This window comes from Chiroxiphia lanceolata, chromosome 18 (assembly GCF_009829145.1).
Source record: "Chiroxiphia lanceolata isolate bChiLan1 chromosome 18, bChiLan1.pri, whole genome shotgun sequence".
NCBI classification, from domain to species: domain Eukaryota; kingdom Metazoa; phylum Chordata; class Aves; order Passeriformes; family Pipridae; genus Chiroxiphia; species Chiroxiphia lanceolata.
In genome coordinates, this window is record NC_045654.1 from 3,965,126 (window position 1) to 3,981,407 (window position 16,282).

The window sequence follows — 16,282 nt, forward strand, 5'->3', positions numbered from 1 at the left end:
CGCCCCGCCCGGCCCCGTCCCGGGGCGGCTCCCTTGGCTCGGCGCCGCGCCGGGTCCCGCCTGCCCGGAGCGCGGCGCTGGGCTTTCCGCGCCGCCCGCCCGCAGCTCCGCACCGCAGCCCCATGTCCGCGCTCCCCGCCGGCGCCGACATCAAGCGGGCTCTGGAGAACAGCCCCGAGACCAACATCGAGGATGAGCTGCCCGACGGGCCGCCGCAGCCGCGGCCCAAGAACTACCTGCTCCTCAGCATCCTCGCCTGCTTCTGTCCCGCCTATCCCATCAACATCGTCGCCTTCGTCTTCGCCGTCATGGTGAGTAGAGCCCCGATGGGGGTCTAAGCCGACTTGGCGGGGCGCCCCGCGCTGCCTTGGCCACGGCGTTCCCGGCCGGGAGGGCTGGAGGAGCCGTCCGGGAAAGGGGCATCCAGCCGCCTTTGAACCGCTTGTCCCTGGAGCCTGTGCACAGTGGGGTGAGGCAGCGAGCCTGGGAGCATCAGCAGGCACAGCCAGGGGATCCACCCGAGCTGTCCCACCAGCAGATGGAAAACGTGGAGTGAAAGGCAGTTTCAAACAAGTTTTCACTCACAGGCTATGTAAGGGAAGCAGGTTTATCCCAGTTAATGGGATTTGTTACATCAAATAAGTTGCACGCTAGATTGGACACAGTGTGTGTGTGTGAAAGTGGCGACTGGGGAACAGAAATCAGATTTGGTTTCTGCTTCAGCTAATCAAATATGATAGGAGCACATTTTTTTCCAGTAAACAGGTTATTTTATACTATTTACTAGAATACTACAACTATAAAGATTGTTGGTTGTCGGCAAAAGCCCTTATAAATTGAGTATCAAATACACTGAGAGAACAGCCTTACTCTTACAACCTGCAATTGATATGCATATTCCTTAATAATCCAGCAATCCCATTAACTTCAGAAGGATTGTTGGAACAGAATCTCCTTCTCTCAGTGAAAAGTTGCAGAGTCAGATCCAGAGTTTTCTAGTCGTATACATGATCAGTGTTATCAGTAATACTGCAGTGTATTTCTGTTGTTTAGGAGCTGAAAAAGGTTTAAAACATGTGTGTATTTTCATCCTTTTCTCTGACAGGCTGAAAAGGTAAGTACAAATATAGTTGTTTCTTTTTGCAATTAAGTGTAAGAATAGTTAACTATGTCTAAAATATCCTAAAGCACGCTCTTTTAAAACTAGTAAGATTGATCAGAAATCACATTGCTTAGGCTTGAAAATGACTTAAAGGAGTTATTCCAAAGCCATCTTCCCAACTCTTTTTGTGCAGTTAAGTATTAGCTGCCTTAATTTTCCCCTTCTGTGTTTGTTTTCTTTGTTGTTACCTTAACTATACGATGTGATCTTTTCCTTGATTTGGGAAGACTTGGTTCTGCTGGTACCCAGCATCCTTTCTGTCCATGGACACTGAGGGTGCTATATAAAGTAATGAGAGCTGATGATCTGGGGCTGTGAGCGTCTGTTCACTGTGACAGTGCCTTCACCAAGGCACTGGGGCTGCACAGAAGTTATCTGTCAAGGACAGAATTTGGCCTCTAAAGATTTTTGCACCCCATATGGAGAAATCTCCACCCACGGCCTAGTTGAAGTTCACGCAGGCTTTTGGAGTCAGGCATCAGTAACTGTTACCAGGGGATATGTAGAAGCCAGGGTGGGAAGAGCACTTCCTGAATGCTAAACAATCTATGCGGGTCTCAGCTGCCCACTGCCTTAGAGGGGGAAACAAAAACCAGACCAGTGACCTCCACTGTCTGTGAAACCCTTCTGTTTCAACAGCACCTATAACCTGTCCTTTTCCCTAAAAATAACCTGTCCAACTTCTTTTCTACAGCCTGACCCCCCTGCCTTTCAGAGCTGCAACCTGTAACTGCTCCATTATCCTCAGCTGCAGGTTCTGCATTTTAGCCTATGCTGGTTTTATTTCTATTTCTGCTGGGATCTACATCCTCCCTCTCTTTTTCAGATAGAGTTGCTAAGGGTTAATACTGAGATACAAGAGCAGGTTATTTTCTTTTCTTACAGAAGATACCCTATAGTCTGCAGAGCTCGCCTGAGGTCTTGTGTCAGAGATAAAGGCCCATAGAACCAGAGTTCTCTACAAATTTCCACTTCCTAGAATTGGCCTGAAGGGAAAGTCCTGTTGGCTTATAGAGGGGCATGGCTCAGCACCCTGTGTACCTGTGTCATGTCCTCCTTAACTGCTCTAAATTCAGACAATGTTTTCACTCTAAAAGTAGAGTCTAGGCTCTAACACACCCCAAAATAAATGACAGATTTGTCTTCAGTCTCTTCTGCTGCCCCATTTACAACTCCAGCACTGGTTTCCTCACTTCTTTCTCACCTTTGGAGGCACAAACCTTACCGTGACAGATCTTACCTCCTTGACTATATTTTTAGAATAAACCTTTTGCAAGTTCTCCCTATTGCGATAACAACCTTTTCTTGTCCCTTACCTACCTGTTTCTCATGGCAGGGGTCAGAGGACAGCTGGTAGAATGGTCCCTTAATGGCATCACTGTATTGTGATTACAGTAACACACTGTATTGGCATTACAAGAGCAACCCCCTCAAACGAGTCACTGGTCACTTGGAGGTGTGAGGATTGCTCGGCATGTTTAGCAAATGGAGTTCTGTTTTCCTCAGGGACCTGGCCAGAACTCCTGGCTGTAGGATCACTGTTCTCAGTGCTCCTCTGTGGTTCCAGCCAGATGCCATCCATTCTGCTTCTTGTTGTTTCCAGCAGCTGTATTTGCATTGCTGAACCATTGGTTGGCTCGCTCTACCCCAGAGGTGCCTCGCTCAGACTTACCCTGTTCTTACATAGGAGAAAGGCATCAGGGGCAGTAGTGCGGGGCAGGTACTGAGTCAGGAGCTTATGTGACAGAAGATACTTCTCTGGTGGCTAGGCAGGGTGTCCCTGAGCTCTTTGGCTCCTTATCTGCAGCAGTGTCTTGTCCCCTATGGTGAACCCAAGGAGCACTCAGCTGGCAGTGAACTGCCAATTGTGTCTGTGAGCTGGCTCGTGTGGACTGGCTGTATCTGACTCGTGGGATCAGAGCTAGAGGGAGACTGTGGGACAACTCTGAGAAATGAATTGGATATTTCCAATACCAGCACTGAGGTCTGACAGTTGAACACGTTTTGTTGGATTTTCTCAGTATGCCTCGTTCAGTTGTCTTTATTTCAAAGATCTGTATGTCAGACTAGCCATCTAATTCCATAGGGCCTTGGATTTGTAACAGCTTCCAAACAGTCTCTCAGAAGCTATTTCTCACTGATTTTTGCTCCTAACTACATCTTTATGTTGACACATTTTTGTTTAATCAATTACATGCTTCAAACAACATATGTGGTCAAGCTGTGGCAATCTTGGCTCATCTGCCTCTGATAGGAACAAGTTCTTTTTCTGCATTTGTTGCTGTTGGATTCAGATGCTTTGTCTGCACATGAGTTTCCTTAGGCAGAGACAATGAACAAGGAGGTGGTAGAAGTCATGGGACAACAAAGGATGGAATTTACTTTCTGAGGGAGTCACCTCTTCTAATTGGGATCCTAACGAGCCACATACAGTGTGTTGGCTTTGGTCAGGTCAGTGACTAGCAGAGTGACCGGTGTGCCTGTAGTTAGTAAGTTTATTTCCAAAGTTTATTATTTATACATCTTTTTCTTTTTTTAAGTAGTTTGTAAGTACCTGGACATCTAACACTGTATGGGACAGCCTGTACCTACTTCAGGAATATTAAAGAACAGGGCTCAGCACCTGTTTTTAGGCATTTTTGCATGGCCCTTATCTTTGAAAACTGGCAAGTTTTTCCTCTGCAACAGCCTGCAGAACCAACTCCCCTTTCATGTGTCCTGCTCAGCACCCGCCTGTTTTGTTTGCCAAAAAACAGAGATCAAGCCTGGTTCTGAATTGCTCCCTGAGTCCCCCCTCTTCTTTCTCTTTCCCTGAAAGCTTTCTTACAGTGAGGAGTCACACTGAGTCAGCACGTCTCGCTCTTCCTTAGGACTGAACTAGAGAGTGTCTCGTTTCCAGGCACAGCCAAATAAGGTTCACACAGCCTGGCTTACAGAGCTTAGAAAATGTTGATCAGAGAACCTCAGTCTGGTCTGCCCAGACTTGTAAGAGATGTAGAGGAGGGTTTCTGAAGTAATTCAGTGTTCTTTCTGGGTTTGCCATGATCAGTGCTCTGGGAATGTGGAACAGAAAACATCTGTAAAAAGGGATTAGAAGTTTATAGCTAATTCATCAAATTTCTGTTCACATGAAGTTAAGTTACTTTATTGTTGAACTGAGAATATATTTTATAAATAGATATATGTGAACCTGGTGAAGTCACTGAGATTACTCAAGTAAATTAACAGCTGCAGAACTGTGACTTTAATTTAGTTTATGACTTCATAGGGAGCGAGGTAGCAGAAACCTGAGAAATCAGATGGTATTAGGTTGAAAAGGGCTGAAATTTGTTTCAAAAGTTGGACAGACCACATGTCTCATACAGATACTATATTCTCAATATATATATATTTCCCTTAGAAATAAACAGATGTAATATTTAAGGCTTAAACAGTTAATGTTATCTGTGTCTAATGTGTAAAACTGGAAGCTTGACCAGGAACCCTTTGAAGCAGATGGAAGTAAATGAAGTTCAAAAAGCTTTGTGTCAGACCCCAGCCACTCCCCCAAACCTCTTATTTGTTCATGAATGCCTTATTTCATTTAATTTAAACCTTTTCATAAGGAAACTTTTGTCTCCTTCCTGTCTCTCCCAAATCCTATTCTGTATTGTTAATGCTGTTTTCCTCCTCTTCATCATGGATTTGTATTAAAACACCATTATTTATTAAAGTTTGCGTAGTGAATTATTTATGCAGTACCTGCAGAAATCACATGGACATTTTCCAGACTTCCTAAATACATTAGTAAAATGGCACAGAACTGCAAGCTGGTGCTGTGACATCTTGCTTACAACTCTGTCTCAGTTTTGAGACCTCATGTCTGGGGGACTGAGTTTAGGCGTTTTGCAGGACCACACTGTAAGATGCCATGCAAAGGGAGTGCTTTGATAAGTGTGGAGGACAAAGGCCAGGGTGTCAGTGATGCTTCTCTGTGTTTCCCCCTGTAGCCACAGTCACATCTATGGTTGCTGGCAGAGGCAGGAGGAGGTCAGCCTGCTCCAGACCAAGCCAAGCCATGTTTCTCCTCGTACTCCTTTTAATGACCTTCCCAATTCTACTTTAAGAAAACCTAAGAAAGCTCTTCTCCTGTAGACAGGACTGCTGGAAACAGCAGAGTAGTTTAGGGGAGAAGACTGTGCCAGCCCCCCCTTTGTAACAGGAGGCTGCACCGGTGGAGTATCAGAAGTGACACCGTCCTATTTGACTATGTGCTTGTTCCCCTCTATCATTTCCATCTCTTCCCTTTTCCCCCATTCCATCCTCTCCATCTGCTAGTCAGCCTCAACAAAATTTGACAGCAGAGCAGAGGTATTAGTGATATTCTTTAGGGACATAAAATAGAGAAATGTTTAGGCATGTAGGCTTCCAGGAAGAGAAGAAATGTATCAGTGCTCTCTTTAAGGACAGGAGTGCATCAGCATCTCAGCCTTTCTTAGACACCAGAGAATAAGTACCTGCACTTATCCTTGAGATGCAATTCTAGGAATACAGGCTTCATTGCTTTGGGACTGTCTTGGCAGGACTGATCTTACTGCAGTGCTAACACCAAGAAAGCATCTAAGCCCATTAGCTTTGTGTGCTCACTAATCAACAGAACACACAGATAATGTCCCTAATTATTTTTCTGCTTGGGAGAAATGGCTCTACAGCAATGCTTGGTATCCTCTGATGAACTTCATCCCTTTCCTGCTCTCCACAGTCTCAGATCTTTACTCGAATTAACTGCCATTCTGTCTTTGCTACAAAAGCTGATTTATACTGAAGCCCACTCATTATAACACTTGGTGATACCTTGCGCAGTCATTTTCTAAACACAATCTGAATTCTTCAGTCCACAGAACAGTTCATTTGATCAGGTCCTCATATTTCTCCTTGCACACTTCCCATTTCTGGGATACCTCCGGAATACATATATGATACTAAAGAACATGTTATGACTAATCTGATTCCCTGAGGAAGGATGCTGAGACAGTGCAAAAGAGCACTCTGATAAAGAACTCTGGACTGTTCTGGTTTTTTACGATAAGTTGTAAACTCTCTGTTTCTCTTCTCCAGGCTTTAAACAGTTATAATCAAGGAGACATAGAAGGATCAAAAAGACTGGGTCGCAATGCCCTCTGGGTTGCTGTTGCATCGATTATCATTGGCCTTGTCATCATCGGCGTCTATTGCGTAGTTCATTTCACAACGGTAAGGAAACGCTACGAGCACTTCCCTGTGCATGGGCTCCAGAACCACAGACTAAACATTGTCAGAACTATCTGTTTTTATCTCTTTAGGGGTGCATGCATGTTTTCCCAAAGAAAAATTTTTACGTATTTTACCATTTAGAAAATTCTGTTGTCTGTAGTTAAACACAAATGAGCAGCAGTGGGTTTTCTAGAAACTCTTGCAGCTCCAATAGGTTTTTCCAGTTTTGGCCAGTTACTTTTTGTTTTTTCTGCTCCTCGTTTCACCATCTGCAAGACCAACTGCACAGAGATCCTTAGCTTTCAGGTAATAGAGTCCCCAGGTGCTAATTTTCAGTCTCACAATCTGGCCAATTTATCTTTCAACTTTGTAAGGAGAACACGACAGTCAATTGCTCTTTTACTATTTGACAGTAAAACAGGTGACCAACTATATCAAAAGTGACCACAAATGTAATTTTGACTTGGCTCCCTGTGGGGTAAGGCCATTCGTTCTCCTTGCTGTGTTATTGTCCTGCCTTGCTACACCTGCAGCAATAGTGACAAAACTCAGTGAGTGAATCTCTGTAACACAAGGGTTACCCAGATGGATTATAAGCTTATTTGCAAAAGAGGACAAATGTAATGAGGCTATTGGTACCATTTCTTAAAATTATGCAACAAATTTTCTCCATAGTACTGTGCAGTTCCCATTAAAATAACCAATTTAAATGAATTTATTATTGGCTGTTTTGGCTGGAGAGCCTTTCAGTGCACTGTACAAACTTGTGCATAAACTATAAACAGAGATCATCTCATGCACCACTGAAATGCAGACATCTCTGAGGAGTAGCTGATTAAACATGCATTTTCAGACAAAATTTGAAGTGCAACATGTTGAACTACAGGAAAGTTAGTGGAGATGGAGTCCAGTTCTGTAGGATATTATTAGATGGTGCCACAGAATCTGAAGCTTCCTGTATATTCATTAATTTCCTTTGCATTTTGCAAACATGAATCTCTGTTTCAGCTTGTGTTCAGTTTGTTCAGCCCTCACAGATTTAAAACCAAGTCACTTCAGGCAGGGGGTGCCAAGTTTTGTAATTGACAGCAGCAGGAAATTCCTCTGAGCGCCTTTACCACCTTACTCATCATTTCTCAGGCAAGGAGAGCAGCTCAATACTTTTTTCAAAGTAGGAGGAGAGAAGGACAGCACGAGGAGGTGCCTGGGAACCCTCAGCACACTGCTGGGATATTAATTTCTGTATATAGTTTCTGTAGAGGTCTCTTGGCCTTGAGTTTTGTGAGGGCTCAGGGTTTAATGGGTTCACCCTGTTCTCTGGCTTTCCAGTGTCTTTACTGCTCCCCTTCTTCCCTCTCACTTGTCACCCTCCGAAAAGCCTGTGCTTCTAAGGAAGTATTTGATGGCAATAACAATCTTTTGACGTGAAAATAAGTTAACAGGAGGACCCAACTGATCTTTCCACTCCCCGTGCTTACCTGAGTCCCCTTCTTTGCCTTACTTTTGTACATTTATATTTTATACTTATTTTGGTGTGCCACTGGTGTGAATGTATTGCACACTCCATGCAGTTATGTCACATCCATTGGTACCTTGTTCATGATTATTTGCTAACAGCCACTTTGCCTCTGCTGAAGTGAAGTGATTGTAAATTAATTCTATGCCAACTTTAATATATGTTTCAGTATTAGTAAGAGAGCACAAAATAGCCTTAATACAACAGATTTATTTGATTACCATTAAGCAGAGATTTAATGTTTCCATGACTACACATGCATTTTCCCTGAAAGTTAATTCTGACTTCGGTGATATGTATGAAAATCTTGACCTTCCAGGATGCATTACTGTGTGTTTTATCCACATGAAATTCATCAGCTACCACAGTACCCCGTTGCTCCTGCTGACATTCCTTGTGGCTCCTTTTGGTCTTCAAAGGATAACAAGTCTCATTGCAAATTACCCTTGGGAGAACCCCTTGGTATTCTCCTGCCATGTTCTTAGGTATCTTGCCTTAGAGCTTGTTGTTTACCATCCTACCATCCCATTTCTAATCTGTGTTAGTACTTTATCTGTTCTCCCAGAACTGCTACAGCTTCTCACAGGGGGTGTCACTCGAGATCATAAACTCTTCATAAATTCATACATTTAAGTAGCTAATTCTGATTTATCCACAGCCCTGCTGCCAGTATCAAAGATACCAGGTGTAATGAGAACTTGAGTTCTTCCACAGCATCCCAGGTCAGAGCTTCTGGAAGGCAACAAAACTGAGGCATCCAAGTCAGGCTGGCAGGAGGGAATCTCTACCAGTTGTGACACAACTTTTCCTCTTGGTACAGGAACTTGGGTCAGGCTCAGCTCGCTCTGAAGTCTCCTTCAAAACAACTCCACATGCCTCAGCCAGGAGAAAAACATCGAGTCAGGGGTGTCAAGGGTAGGAATGATGGGAGCTGCAGAGAAAGGATGTGCAAGGAATTCCTACTTCGAACAAGCAGCGACATTATACCCCAAATAACACCCCCAAATGTACCCAATAACACTGGCAGACTTGAGAAGAGGAAGACCCTTTAACTTTTCAGAAAATCCCTACCTCCAAGCAACCCTGAGTGCCTTCTCTGGCTTATTCAGTCCCAGAGTAACAGTAGCACAGGAATAACAGCAGTCAACACCTACGTCTGTACGGAAGAAACAGCCTTGACTTTTCATGTTGAAACTTTACTTGGTGCTAAGTCAACTCAGGGCTTCTCCTGCTGCCTTGGAGAGCCTCATTTGTCTTGAACATTGGCATGTTATCTTTAGCAAACATATATTAAGATATATAGTGATACCTATATATACAATATCCTGGAACAGGGCCCACCCAACATTTGGGAACCATCTGCCTTCTGCAGTCATGACCCTGAATGTAGGGAAGGGGAAGCCATTATTTGCATCACTGGAATTAACAGCTCAGCAATAAAACTTATCTTGATCAGTGTAAACAGTGCTCCTCATTATGCTGAGGAATCTCTGAGTGCAGAGCTGTGGTGTGTGCCAAATCAGGGCTGTCCCTCATTCCACACTAGGCCAAATTTATTTTCACTCCATTCTTCATACACTTTCACCCCCTCCAGTCAGCTTCTCCTGCGCTCCTGCCTTGCCAATCCTGAACACTGAATTACATTTCCACTTGTTCAGATGCTTGTTCAGATGTAACCGAAGCCAGTATTTGTGTCACCAGCGAGTCTGGCCCTGCATATGTGCCTTAGGCATGTTGTCCATCAAGAGCTGCAGTGAGAAAAGGGACATATTTGCCTTCCATAAGGAGGCATCACTGTGAAGTAAAATAGTGCAGAGCTGTGTGCCATAGCTTGGCTGGCCTTGGTCTGCTGCAACATGCCTGGATAGAGAGGGAATGGCAAGATAGCTGATGACAGGTGAGTGACACATCCTGAGCCCTGCCTCTAATTCTGATGTCCTTGTCTTAAGAAATACACAAAAGAAAGAAAGAAAAAAAAAAAGAGAGAGAAGGGCAGTTCCTTTGGGTGTTTGTGACATGTCACTGTCAGAGGTGGGATGCTGCAAAGGTGGCTGTTTGCTCCAACCCACTGCTGCTGTTCTTAAGATCCTTCTTGAAACCTGTTAGTAACCTTTCCACTGACTTGGATGCTCTTGGAGTCAGCCTTCCTGTCTCTGAGTATTTTGTTCAGCAAAAGGTAATAATTTGTCAGTCAATGAGGACTCTCAAGTCATTCACAGTCTGTGTTTTCAGAGTAGCCTTGAAATTTTTGAAGCAGATTCAAAACTCTGTTTTGTTTTGGGTTTGGGTGACACTGGACACAAAGTGCCTTTGGATTTCATTTGAGTTCCACTGGCAGGGTTTAGGGAAACAAAATCCTGGACTGGATCCTCCTTTATGTAAGTGAGGGAGACTCCAGGGATCCCAAACCCTTTTCTTAACTGGATCTCAACAGTCACGTTCTACTTCATGTTACCATGGGAATTATGGATTCTTATCCCATTCCCGGGTTTGCTGTATAACCTGTGAATACTCTGGAACAATATTCAGCTTATCACAGGGATTTTTAGACTCACATTTAGCCTGTCTCTAGTGTCTGAGTGACACTTTACAATGCTGTTCAGGGCAGAACTAGAGTTCACATGAGTTTTGCCACCCAGTTGACCCACAAGGCTTGTTATATAAAGCCCAAGTCTTCTGTGCCCCTCTCTAGTGACTCTCTGCAAGTGGGAGTGAGTCAAGTAGAAATGTGAAGAATGAGTGAGAGGTTTTAGAGTGGAGTAAAGACTCATGCTTTTCTGTAGAGCTCTGACTGACACAGAGACTGTTTTGATCCAAGAAATGGCAGCCAAAGCAGGGATGGAATGCAAGAAACTCCTGCCAATGGACCAGCGTGGGAGACTTTTCTAACTCACATCAAGTGTTCACTGTCTTTGTTTATCTTGAACCCAGGGCCACAGGCATGGTAAAGCCATCCTCTGGTAATAACTTACGTGAGAAGGGTGTACTCATGTTTGAGTTCAGAATTTTATGAAAACTATTGTGATATTTTAATGCTTTCGTAGAGAAGCCTGAACTTCTGACCCCTTCTTTAATCTCACTCGATCTAGAACTTGGCCTCAGAAATACCACTTGTCAGCATGGCTTTGAAGGAAGATAGAGACATCCAGGCTGTGTGGAAAGCACCAGCTTGTACTGCTTCATAACCAGAAGGGTCTTAAATCAAGTATAGGTGCAGTAATGCAGCATTGGTAATTCTGGGTAGAAGGAAAAGGAACAAGGATTTAGACTGGGCACCAGCAACAGATGCATACATACAGCATAATGCAGTTTTCTTACTAAGTTATAAATACTCCTTCAGGAGGAAAAGGCATGCAACATTATTTTTAATGTCTCTGCTGTCCCCTTCCTGAGGCTCTCAGAAGCCTTTGCAACCAGTCACTGAGCCTGTCTTTCAGAAACAGAATAAACTGAAGGCCAGCATGAGGACAGGAATTACACACCCAGCCTCCAGATCCTTACATTACAATCCTGTCCTCTGTACCTTACCATAAAAAAACTCAAACCCAAGTCAAGGAATACAACTTGCCTTGTGCTGCAGGGATGGTCCTGCCAGTAACTGATAGAGCTTGAAGTCTGAAATGAGGGCATTCCTGTTCTTTTACCCACATTAATTCTTGGTCTCCATCCATCCAGTGACCTTATGCTGCTGCTTTTCTATTGGTAAGGGCTCTCACTGATTATCTCTTTATCCCTACCTCATTTTACTGGATTTGTAAAAGTATAAGAGCCTAAAGTCCTCTATCTGTCTATCAAAGAGTTCAGTCAGCTCGGAGGCTGAGCAGAGGCAGGCACGTGCAGATGCACAGGGCCACTATGACCACACCAGCCTCGTTTCCTTAGCAAACCACATTAGAAATCCTGGTCCAGCTGTTTCCTCTGCACACGCAGGAAATGTTCCCACAGTGGCTTCTGCCCACTGGAGTCTTGAGTAGCATCCAGGAGACAATCAGCAAAGGAGTTAATGCTGTCTGCAGGATATATTTATTGTGTAGAGCCTCACGTCCCAGATCCCTCTTTAAGGAACTGCTAAGCATGGCTGCTTGATGGAGGAGATATCTCAGAGTCCAGCAGAGAGCCCACAATCCAGGGACAAGCCAGTGAGGTCAGTACATCCCTGGGTAATATCTGAGACCTTCCCTCTACCCAAAAATGTGAGGGGACCTCTCAGCTCCTTCCTCTCCTAAAGTAGATGCACAAGAGAGGTTACCCAGTTTAAAATGTCTGTCACGTATTGCTGTTGTATTTACCAAGTTCTCTATTACTGGCAGTGTTGTTCTTCCCTGACTCTTTTATGTATCACTCCAAGAAGCACAGATGCTGTTCACCTCATGAAACTTTCAAATAAGAGCTCATTTCCTGGCAATGAAAGGTCCTAACTTGCACTGATTCAGGTAACCCAGTTTAAAAATTCAGTTCAGATTGACAGATGACCAATACCATTAGAAACTCAGCTCTTTGATTCAAACCTGTATTGAACCACCAATCTAGAGGGATGTTTGTTAAGAGAACAAGTACCACTAATGTGGCATAATGTATCCATTAGGTCTGTAGAATTAATAATTTAAACTCACAGGGCAAACCCTCTGTCTTTTCCTCCTCTAAACATACTTATTTCTGTGTCCTTGCAGCATGCTATCTGAAGACCAGGACTTCACTTGGAGGATATCAACATGTAAACCTCGGGAGTCGGAAAAAGAAGAGATGGAAACCATTCCAGACTGTTAGCTTTGACCCTACAAGTCTGCAGAGGCATGTTGCTGGTGAATGAACTGATAGTCCAGTTAGTTAATCAGCATGGCGTGACCAGGTTTTCAAAATCATTTATTTATAAGAAATCTCAGTATAAAGCAGCATTTTCTCTTTCACCCTAATGTATAATGAGATCTTGCCCTAAAAATTATCCCTTTTCTTTCTCATTTCCCTGGAATGTATGCTGGATCCATGATGTTTCCTGGCTGACCCCAGCCAGCCAAAGCCAACACATCTAGACTGTTTATAGTGCACAATGTAAGATCTGATGCACAGCCCACTGAAGTAGAAGAACTCCTGTTACCTCTGGTGGGTTTTGGATCAGGCCATGAAGGATTTTTTTATTACTTTAAAATAGTCTCAACACAATTGTAACCATGGGTTAGTGATTTTATCCTGCTACGTGATTTTATAATGCCGTGGGTGTACTCTGACTCAGCAGCTGCTTTCTTCTGTCATGCTCAGCTTTTAGATCTTTATCTTGGATTTTTAACCACCTGGGACCGATTCCAATCACTTGATTATTAAGAGAGACTCTTCTTCCATAGCATCTGTATTTTTCTTAATGATTTATTTTTGTTTTGTTGCCTTTCATTGTTGCTCTCCCTTGACTTAGCTCCAGTCCTGCATTAAAGTTGCACTGATCATATTTTCCTCTTTAAACTACATGTATGTAAAAAGTTCCTATTTTTTTTATCTGACAAAAGATCTTCTTTTAAAATAGATGTTCTTCTTCATCCCTTTGTTGTTGTTCCTCTAGCAAGTCACACAGTTTCATTGTGTTCTACTTTGTTCACGTCTTTTTTGTTCAGCTCATCCTTTCATCTTGCTACAAGTACTCTATATATCACTGCAGTTAGAGATGGACAGACTTTTGCACCCTTCCCTACTTACAGTCACTCTTCCTGATCCCAAGATACTACTCAGTGAACAGCCTTAGGTTCCAGAACTGGTGGCCTCTTAAATCACTGCAGTTTCTTGATACATTATGAAAATTAAGCATAGGACAGCTGGTTTTATTAGCTGAAAACTGTTTCATAGAATACATTTGTTTTGTCACACAAATATTCCATGTTAGAAGGAGTAAGTTCTGGTGAGCATTACAACATGGCTACATCTTCAGTGGCTGTTGCTCTGTTTTCTTTATTATTATACCTTCAAGCAAGTTGTGCCAACTTACACTCCCTGTCCTTGCACTAACATCAATCTGGAGTGACTAACCAGAAACATGGAGAGTTCTGCAGGTGCAGGTGAGAGAAGAATCATCTGACAGGAGTACAACTACCTATTAAAAAAAAAAATACCCCAGAAACCTTTACCTGTTCTTTAACATGTATGCCTGGAAGTAGCATGTATTTTCTGTGCCTTGATATTTTACTTTCAATGTGCTTTTTTGCTTTTCTTCCTGCCAAATTCTGTTTTTCATTGAAGTCAGTGAAGCATCTTCTATCCTGAATTACTGCACTATAAAACTTCAGGAGCACTGGTGAAGTCAGTTGATTTATTCAGCATTTTACTGATCGAATTTGTCCACATGGGAATCTTGCCACTGATTTTGATGATCCCAAGAATTGGCTGTTCTGTGAACTCCTCTTTGGTTCTTGAATACTATTTAAATGGTCTGATATGTCTTGTGGGACTTTTAGGAGCTTGCGTTATTATCAGATATGATAGAAATGTCATTGACAAGTGGAATAAAATTACTTTTAATTCATGTCCATTCTGGTATGTGGGAAGTGATTTTCCTAAGCTTGGTTGCCTCTTCTATTTGAAAGAGTAATATCCCTTTTTTCTACCCCCTTGGACAGTTTCAGGATAAAGTGAAAGGAGGAAGATTTCTGGCCTACACGATACCACACAGCCAGTCTACCCCAGCTAGTACACTCAGGAGTTGCTAGAGGTCAGGAAATGCTCAAATACCAGCAAGGTGAGCTCTTTGCTTCATTTTCAAAATAGCATCCAGAAAGAGTGTTGAGGCCTTTTCAAAATGGTCCCTCAGTGGTTTCTGAGGGACTTTGCTGCCATGAGGGGAGAATGGTCAAAGGAGGTCACCAAAGGAGGTCTCTCAGCAGGTTACAGAGTCAGATCTCCACCACCTTGAGTTGCTGGTATCAAAGCAAACCCCACTGCATTGCTGCACAGACACTTTTCTCCATCAGCATATGAAAAAATCAAAGCATGCATAAAAAGTTTGATCCTTCTGCAGAATATTAAACCCCATTACTGTAAACTAAACCACAGCTGGTGGTGTGAGAGGGGAGGACAATTTCCAAAGTTCTGTGGGCACTAGGGGATAGGGATAGGCAACTTGAAGTATTTTTTGAAAGTGCCCAACGAGGACTGAGATCAATAGGAGCTAGACACCCGACTTGCTCAGGCTTTTGAAAACCATACTGGAAATCTAACTTGCATATTGATGCTCATAAATATCTTTGAAGTCTTGCTCTTAATATAATTGAGAATTGAGCCATTGTATCTTCAGTGCTTCTGAAGACAAATGTTGGTACCTTACAGTGCTATTGATTGGTATAAAAATAAAGGCTTTATATTAAACTACTTAATGTGACAGAGAAGGGAGAATGCAGCAATTCCTTTAATGTCCTTAGTGCTTCTGTGTCATAGGTAATCTTATTTTTGTTTTACTAATGTACTGGTATTGGTTCTTCATTTATTTATGTTAACATAAATTTTCAGCCATGTTTGAGAAGTGCAGCTTATGCTGGAAATGGTCCTTGTACAACCACACCATTCTGTTGTAGGTGTGACAGGCCCATACAAAGGAGGCATCAAACATAGGGAGCCTAAATGACATTTTACTGCTCAAACAGCAAAGCTCTGGTGACAGCAATGGGTGTGGCAGGCAGAATGCAGTTGTCTGACTGAGGAATTAGTGCCTGTTTCATATTCTGAGGGGCATATATACAAATTTCATTATCTCTGACAGGCTCTGGAAATTCCCTGTTTTTCATTGTCACGCATCTAGGTTTGGATTATTGGTCCATTATTCTGCATTGGACCAGCCATTTTTTTGGTGGGAAAAAAACCAACTCTCATATATATGTACTGAATGATGTTATTTGATTAAACAAGGGGAGCTGGGAAGCAGTAAAACATATTTCAACTCCTGTGTCTTGGGCAAGTGAACAGACAATTCCTTCCACAAAGCTGCCTCAGGCAACATTTTTGATGCAGTGTTCTTGCAGGATGAGGGCACCAGCTAATGCCTGAAGTCCAGCTCTCTTTTCTCTCCTGCACATATTACAGGCAGAGACAGATGGAAACTTGAAATTGCTGGCCTCAGCTCCTGGATCATGTTGGCATCTTTTGCTTCTTAGGGGGCAGCTGCATTCTGCAAAACAGCACCATGCACGTATCTTGATATGTAACCTTAGAAGAGGCCTTCTAAATATAAGTGGGGGTTCTTTGCTGCCATGTGAAGGGAGTCAGCCAGACACTTAAACAACATGTGGTGTTGATGAGCTTCATCAGATTGCAGGGCAAAAAAAAAAAAATCAAGGGGACAATATGAAATGAAATTCTTAGTGTGCCTCCCTGCAGGCACACCCAGGAGTTTACAGCTT

At 43.0% G+C, this 16,282-nt stretch overlaps 1 protein-coding gene across 1 annotated transcript; it reads left to right on the forward strand.

The window, feature by feature from the left end:
• Nucleotides 1-80: 80 nt before the first annotated feature.
• On the forward strand, nucleotides 81-14,419 carry TMEM233 (transmembrane protein 233). Its single transcript, XM_032705595.1, has 3 exons — nucleotides 81-311; nucleotides 6,260-6,394; nucleotides 12,581-14,419. The coding sequence occupies exons 1-3, from the start codon at nucleotides 123-125 to the stop codon at nucleotides 12,590-12,592; spliced, it is 336 nt and encodes a 111-aa protein (XP_032561486.1). The 5' UTR covers nucleotides 81-122; the 3' UTR covers nucleotides 12,593-14,419.
• The last annotated feature ends 1,863 nt before the right edge of the window (nucleotides 14,420-16,282 follow it).

What these genes read in the sequence shown, in the direction of transcription:
- TMEM233 (XM_032705595.1), top strand. Translation starts at nt 123, where the DNA reads ATGTCCGCGCTCCCCGCCGGCGCCGACATCAAGCGGGCTCTGGAGAAC. An exon ending in CCTTCGTCTTCGCCGTCATG is followed by an intron (nt 312 to 6,259) that starts GTGAGTAGAGCC and finishes TCTCTTCTCCAG; the next exon opens with GCTTTAAACAGTTATAATCA.